Raw genomic sequence first — 7,745 nt, forward strand, 5'->3', positions numbered from 1 at the left:
CCCTGACAACATCCTCCGTAGCAAAACAAATACAGCAAGACTACTGCCCGGCACCCATGCACACTATGTGAGAACTACAAATGCAGAACACGCTTTCCGCGAGAAAAATGTATTCATTTGAAACCTGTTGCACCCTTGCAGGCATGCACTAGGCTTGAACTGCGATAGTGAGACCGGGGTCTGTACGGCCGTGCCCACGTTTCGTGTCTGCTTCTTTCCAGCCTCCCAGCAAGCCGAGCGCTGTGTCCCGGTGCCCGGGTACCGGCCCGTCCCCTCGACCCTCCCATTTTACCGCCTCGTGGCTCTGACAGCCTCGCAAAACACTGACGAGAACCGCAAAACGGGGACGAGGCACTGCCCGCGCCGGGGTCCCCCTCTGCACACCCTAACTCCCACCGCGCGGCTGCGCCGTGCGGGGGCACGACACGAACGGCCCCAGAGGACGCTCCTCTTCCCGGGGGGCTCCCCGGGGACAAGCACTCAACCCCGCCGCAGCCCCCGCCTCAGGCCCACCTGTCCCCGCCCTGCCGCCGGCCCACAGGGACAGAGCGGGCAGCGACCGACGCCTCAATACACGCACTGCGCGTGCGCTCAGCGGCGCTGTCCGACCGGCGGCAGGATGGGCCAATGAGACGAGAGGGGCGTCACCGCCGCTGTCCAATCGCTGGGCGGCATGCGGGGAAGGGGCGGGTCCTAGGCCCGGAGGGTGGTGGCGGGCATGTGGCGGGCGGTGGCCCGCCGGGTGCTGCGGCCCGTCTCCGCCGCGGCGGGGGGTGCCCTCCGCCCGCAGCCGCCCCACCGGGAGGCAGGGGCTCCCCGCCGTGGGTGCGCGCCGGCGCGGGGGGCGGCAAGCGGTGGCGGCGGAGGAGCTGTGGCACTGGGGGCAGTGGCGGAGCGGCCTCAGGTGGCAGGTAGGGCGGCCTAGCCGGGGCCGTGGGTTGACGGGGTAAAGCAGCGGTGCGCGACACCGGCCACGCTGCGTTTAACGTCCCGCTGGGTTTATGGGTCTGGCTCTCTCGTGATCGTTCGGCGTCACCGTTCTGGAGGGGCTTCAGGGGGCTGCCGCAGGCCAGCTCCTCACAGGGGGTGAGGGAGCGCGGGTGTCGAGCGGGCCCGCCCCTTATAGTAGGGCACTGCTCAATGGCCCTCGTATCCTGTAACCCTGCGGGTGTTAAACGCTGGTTAACGCGGTGTTGTGGTCTCCGTTGGAGGTAAGGCTCTGGCTTGTCAGGCCCAGGCATGGCTGTGAAGCGGCAGGTCAATGGGGCTGCCGACCCGAAGGCCCTTGGCTCTGCCCTGTGCTTTCCAGCTCTGTGAAATGGTGCCCTATGCAAAACGTAACGCCTCGGGGATAAAGTAACTGGAACACGCGAAATCTCATTGTGCAGCTGCGGGAGGATACTGGGAGTGCCTGGCGCGATGGAATCACTCGCACCTCAGCTGACACCACAGGATTCGGGGTCACGGTGTTTGTGCTGAGCCAGCGCTGCCTCCCAAGGCTCGCTGTAAAGCAGGGAGTCGGCAGTTAGAGTAGACCGAGCCTGTGTGGATACATACAGGAACTTCTGCGAGGGCAGTGGTACCAAGTTGGGGGTGTGATTCTCTGATGTACACTAGCAAAGAAATTACCCACTACAGAGAACAGTTATAGTAGCAGAATGGCTGGTTATGGGTATAAGCATAGCGTGCACAGACCTGGTTTGTTGTAGCTGCTCTGCACATCTCTGGCCCAGATCTGACCATGGCGTTCAGTGTGGCAGAGTGTGCCTGATGTTGTTTAGAGCATTCGTTCCCTAAGTAGGCACTAGAGAATTCACATGTGGCTACCAGGCAAATATTTAACTTTAGTAACCACTGCGTCTGGAGGAGCTGTGGCCACTGCTAATTTTCTGCATGTGTGACCACAGCAAAAGTTGAAAGAGTGCATGAGTCCCTAAGCTCAAAGGCCTTCATTTACAGAGATCTGATCCAGTTTCATATCCCCATTCATGCATGTAATTATATGTTGCTATTGTTCTTTTCTTTGGCTTTTTCTTTATATTGGTAAATATAAAGCTTGGCTTTGTGCTGGTGCTTGGGCTGCACTAACGTTCACTTTATAGTGGCAGGCATGCATTGCTGACAGATTCAAATTATGCCTTCAGTATGCACACAAGTCACATCTACCTAATTAGGACAAATTAGAAATAAACGGATTTCATGGTGCGAACAGAAGGTAGTTGCACTAATTTACTAGTTTCTAAGCTGGCTTGCTTAAACTTGTTGAAGGACTAAAGCTTTGTCTACAATATCATGATCCTCTGTGGAAGAAGAGACTAGGGAGAAAGAAAAAGAAGTGGCTTTATTCAGGTGAAGATGAAAAGTACCTTCACACAGCATGACATCAGCTCCACTTTCAATATACTGATTTAATCTACTTATGATTTTAGAGTAATTTCATCACCACGTGTTATCACGGACCTGTTGACAAGCATTGTGCTGAAATGTTTTGACTTTTTTTCCTGTTGTTTTAATAATGTCTGTTGAAGTAGTTGGGTTTCATTCGTTTTGATTGAGAGATAGCTCCTGATAGCATTGACTCTTAAGTACTAACAAGAAGAGATAAGTTCCCTAAAAGAAACCCTGCTGTTTGCTAACTGCTGTATCTAGCGGTAGTGTTACACACCAGAAGGGTGCTTAGTTCTCAACTTTGGTGGCTTTAAAAATGACTTGTAAAAATCTGAGGTTCGTGCTGCAATGTCACTATCAACCCAAACACAGCTTAGCCTGTAAATCACTTTGTTGCCTTTTGGTATCTTCTGAAGTGGTTGATTTTTGCAATTACAAAGAGAAATTGCCATTGTATTATTTTTTCTGTCTGTTCCAGATACTGTTCTTCCCAAGTTCAACATTGACTTTGTTGTAGCTCTGCTGAGGCAGGAAAATGCCAAAGACATCTGTGTCATCCAGCTACCTCCAGGAGTCAAATACTGTGATTATTTCATAATCGTCAGCGGATCTTCACCACGACATCTCCATGCAATGGCACAGTACATGCTGAAAATGGTATGACAGATCCCCCTGCATTCTCTGGGGTTTTGGGAATGGTTTTAAATGTGACAGAAATTTTCTCAGGATTGCATGTATAGGGGTGTACCAGACAAGAAGAAACAAATTATCCTTATGTTATTTAGTCCTGAATGCATCTAGTGACTAACTGTAACGCTTTTCCTGTAGTGCTACTACTCAAAATGTAGAGAATTTATTTTAAACCCAGACCTCTCTGTATTTAGAGCAGTGATGACGCCAGCACAATTTGGTAGCTTGAACAAGAGTGATGTGAAATTCGCAAACTAAAATTCTGCCTCAAGAAGGCAGAAGTTGTATTAATGTGATTTTTGAATGTACTAAATTGAAGTGATTAATAGGTACTCTGTTACTTGCATAACTTGCTAGCATTACATTGACAGCTTTCCATCTGCCCCAGACCAGGAGCTCTGCAAGGGCAGAGCTGCTGGGGAGACCTGGCATCATCCTGGGCATCCTGAAACCTGGGAAGCCTGAGCAAGCACTCAGGAGTGGCCAAGCTTTTCTGGCATTGAAAATTTTCTAGGCAAAAAGTAGGCTGAACCTTAAGATGTAAAGCAGAGCAGGTGCTCAGGAGTGCTGGTAGGCAGCTGGCTAGCTTTACCATTACAGTACCTAAACCATTATGATGATGCATGATCTACTCTAAAAAGCAGAGGTGCTCATATGTAGCATGAGCTCTTGCTTTTCTTGAAGTAACTTGTAAATAGCAAAGTCCCAGCTACTGCTTACCACTTCCCATCTGGTTTCATGTTAGAGGAAGAAACTAACACGACTTTCTTGTAATCTGTTCACCATTACACAGCCTTGAAAGACAAGGCTGAAGGAAACTTGCAGTGGAGTTATGCCTATTTTTTAAATAGCTGATAGCAGTGCGTGGAGGGCTCTTCGGTATTTTAAGCAGACTTTCACGGAGCCTTTGACAGTTACCTGCTTTTGAGGACATCTCACAAGCTAACTGAAAGGAAAGAAGGAAGGTGAACTAGTTCTGAATTACATTTTAAAAGTTCTCCATTCTGGTTTGCAAACTGAGGCTGTCGTCCAGCAGCCAGCGCTGTATGGGAGGGAGCAGGAATGGTGGCATTTTGTGAGAATTGCTTTCCCAGTGAAGTGGGACTCATTTGCTAGCCAGCCGTGCTGTTACAACCTGTTACACTGTATTCTGTCTTTCCTGGCAGAAAGGACTGACAACAGCCAGGCAGTTTCAGTCTCTGTTCTGCTTGTGGCCTTGTGCTGAAATAAATGGTTGGTTTAGTAATTGCTTGGTTTTTAATTTGAGCTTGAAAAAAGTTTCAGTATTTGTTTTTGACTGCTTCAGCTAAGGTAGAAATTGGAATAATGGAGCTCTGTGAAGATGCAGTTGACTACACATTTTGTTTTCTATGGATGCTTCTTGTAAAGAAACAAGTAGGTTATGGCCAGATCTGAAAGTAACAGTACTTAACCTTCTAGTTGTCAAGCTTCTTTAGGTCTGGCCAGCGCCTAGGTGGGAGGAGCTGAGCCTCTGAGCTGTCATATATGAAGGCCACCGTGTTGCACATGGAACAAACCACTTTGCCCTAGCTGAGCATTTGCAGTTGTGCTTTGAGCTCCCCCACACACAGAGTGGTTCATAGCTTGAAAATCTGTGTGCTGGTCATGCTTGCCCCCCATCTTGCAATGAGTGTTGAGAGCATGTACTCAAGAGACAGGAGGTTTGTTTGAATGCCTTCCTCATGACACGAGTTGAAACTTGTTTTCTTCCCACATCCTTCCATCTGAGAAGAGGGCAAGCTTGCCATTTCCCGTTCTACATCCTTAACTAGCCAACAAAAGGTATCTGAAAGGAAATAAAATTTAGTAGTAATGGCAGCCACAGGTAACTGAAAGGCTACTTTAATGCCAAGCAATTATATTCAGTATTCATCTTGAGGAAAAAATGGGCACCTGTAAAATTCATGGGTAGATGACTGTGTGGGAGTTCTGAGTGTTAGGATTCTAGATTTAATACTAAATCCCACTGAGAAATCTGTACTTGTTTTCAAGTGCTGCAAGTGTTTTGGTTTGTTTGGGGTTTTTTTTGGGTGCAGATCCCAAAGCTGACACAATCTAATCCATTTAAGACTTAAGACAACTCTAGACAACTCAGCAAGGTCAGTTTATCTGTTAAGTTTGAGTGCTTTTAAATAAACATTATCTATTTAATTTTCTGCCATTGTTTCTTCTCTCAGTACAAGTATTGCAAAGAAGAAAGCAACCCTCATACTCGGATTGAAGGGAAAGAGACAGATGACTGGCTGTGCATTGATTTTGGTAAATATTTGTGAATCTGACACATAGGAAGTTCTGCATGAGCTCTTTGTTGAAGGAAGCATCTCACCATGTACCCTGATAGCTATGGAGAGTTCACAATACTCCACTGTTTTGCAGTCCCAGTTGTTGCTTGAACTCATTGTGGTACTAAATAATTTTTCACTAAAGGTCATTGGCACTGAGAAGAAAGCAGTAACTACTCTTCATGTGGCTAAAACAGCTCTTAATAAGTTGAAGGTATCAGTGATGGAAACAGAAAGGCTACTGCAGGCAATTTTCTCAGGTTTATGTAATCACTCTTTGGGTGAGTGGGGCTCTTTGCTTGCTGCCTTAGTAGTGACCTGTTGAACAAGACTTGTCCACTCTCCAGATCATACCATGACATGGGGCAAAACTAACAAATTGAATTTAATTCTTTATTCTACAAGTGTGAAGCTCTCTACACAAACAGAAGACTGCATTTGGAAAGCATTTCTCCTTCACTGTGAGCTCTGCTTAAAAGCAAGCATGGGTGGGTGGAGCACTGCAGCCAGTGACATTAAACCTTGGTTACTTTACTGTTTATAGGTTTTATAGTTTAGCGGAAAAGCAGTTGAAATCTAAGGGCATAACCAGAAAAAACCTGCATTAGAAGTATACTGGAATTAAGGCTCTCTACTGTTGTTTGCGCAGTATTAATGCAAACCTGTAAGAAAAATCTTATTATGTCAAAGTTTGGACCTATTTCATTGTAAAAACTACCCGAAAGGTGTGAGCAACATACCTAAGGAAATTCACTTGGCTATAGCTCAATGTTATTGGTGATAAAGGAAAGATGAAGGGCCATCGGGGGACTCTTACAAGTAAAATATCTTTTTACTTACTGCCTTCTGTCCCGTAGAATTTGTAACTTCTTTGGTCTGGAGTCTTGTGAAAGCATTTGAATTTAAACCAGGGTATTGTCCCTCTCATTCTCTTGGCTGTGTTCTTAGAGTCTTTTAAAGGACTACCCAGTTTCTAACACTGTTCAAGAACTGGAACAGCAGTGTAAGAGGAGGCCTCCATCAGCTGACCTGTTACATCTAGCCAGAGTGGGGTTGGAAGACTTGAGCTCTTTGTGCATCTGGAAACCTAGCAGTGCTTTACAGTTCACCTTAATTTATTGTGAATTTCTGTTCTGTGCAGGTAGCATAGTGGTGCATTTCATGCTGCCAGAGACACGAGAAGTTTATGAATTGGAGAAGCTATGGACTCTTGGTTCCTATGATGACCAGTTGGCACAGATGACTCCACAGTCACTGCCAGAAGACTTTATCTTTAGACTGACTTCGAACAACAGCGATCATCTGGAGAAAGAACTTTATACAGCTGTTGAGTGGAAAGAGAAATGAGTGTGCCTGCACAGGTCCGAGAGGCACATACAGGCTTCATTAGTGACTTAGCAGTCACTACAGTTGATCAGTACAAAACAGTGTATTTATTGGATGCACCTAGCTAAAGTTCTGAACAAGCTACAAATATGATCACTCATGGTATCCTGGAGGTTGGAAAGGAAACCTTGATTCCAGCCATAAAATGTCAAAGAGGGAATCCTATCATAAGGGAGCTTCCTGGTGGAATCACTGTTGCAGTGGAATTTGCAGTGAGAAAAGCAGGGCAAAGAGCTGCTTAAGCTCCTTACCGTGAAACTCATGTTTAGCCTCTAGAGTAATTGCTTTTCTTTGAAAGGCCTGCTTGTAGAAGCAATGCAAGAAGACTTGAGGTCTGCAAGATAAAACTATGTGAAATAGTACAGTTTAGATGAGGCTTCTTGTATTAAGCCATTTACTTCTGGTCAAGATGAAGCAAGTCGTGCTCTGCTCTGGAGGAGAAAAAAGAGACTGGTGTTACTGAGCACATGAGCCAAGAGCAGCAGTGACAAATAAATGTGCCTTGAGTTAACAAAACAGTAAGTCAGTTTTTTCAGCCAAGGCCAATCTGGTTTGAATAATAGTAATAAAAAAACACAGCTCTGAAGAGCTTCAATTCCTTGTCTTTATGTTAAAACATTAAGCTCATTCTAAGTGTGCAGCTGGCTCCTTTGCTGGTTTTCCTCTCACCTAGTTTCTGGAAAAGGACGCTAAGCAAATGTACTATGACAGTGTAAACCTCCTGCTCCTTTGAGATGGGCAAAACTATCTCTAAAGGAAGTCCTTCGTCACTGAGCATTATTTGCCGTTGATGGTCTCTTCAGCACTTCCACAAGTCGTTGTGCAGTGTGTTCTTAGTCTAGTTGCTGCACGGTCTAATAACCAGTTGGTAGAGCTTCAAGATGTAACAAAACTTGTCTATATAAAGCAAGATGCTTTTCTCAACTACAGCACAGCGTTTTTGGCACTAGATTAGGATCTCTTCCTTCTGGAGAAACT

The 7,745-nt window shown here is 46.3% G+C and overlaps 1 protein-coding gene and 1 long non-coding RNA gene across 4 annotated transcripts in view; one reads left to right on the forward strand and one right to left on the reverse strand.

Annotated features, from left to right (window-relative positions):
- The window catches only part of LOC136007713 (uncharacterized), a 47,370-nt gene extending 46,793 nt beyond the window's left edge, over positions 1-577 (reverse strand). For all 3 annotated transcript variants that reach the window (XR_010609825.1, XR_010609827.1, XR_010609824.1), the window contains exon 1: positions 514-577. This is a non-coding gene — a long non-coding RNA (uncharacterized LOC136007713). The remainder of the gene's footprint in view (positions 1-513) is intronic.
- Positions 578-700: 123 nt separating this feature from the next.
- MALSU1 (mitochondrial assembly of ribosomal large subunit 1) lies at positions 701-7,353 on the forward strand. The gene is made up of 4 exons (XM_065665863.1): positions 701-911; positions 2,867-3,045; positions 5,277-5,358; positions 6,523-7,353. Exons 1-4 carry the CDS (start codon positions 719-721, stop codon positions 6,726-6,728), a joined length of 660 nt encoding a protein of 219 aa, XP_065521935.1. The 5' UTR covers positions 701-718; the 3' UTR covers positions 6,729-7,353.
- Positions 7,354-7,745: the final 392 nt, after the last annotated feature.

The sequence above is a fragment of the Lathamus discolor genome, chromosome 2 (assembly GCF_037157495.1).
Source record: "Lathamus discolor isolate bLatDis1 chromosome 2, bLatDis1.hap1, whole genome shotgun sequence".
Lineage (NCBI taxonomy): Eukaryota > Metazoa > Chordata > Aves > Psittaciformes > Psittacidae > Lathamus > Lathamus discolor.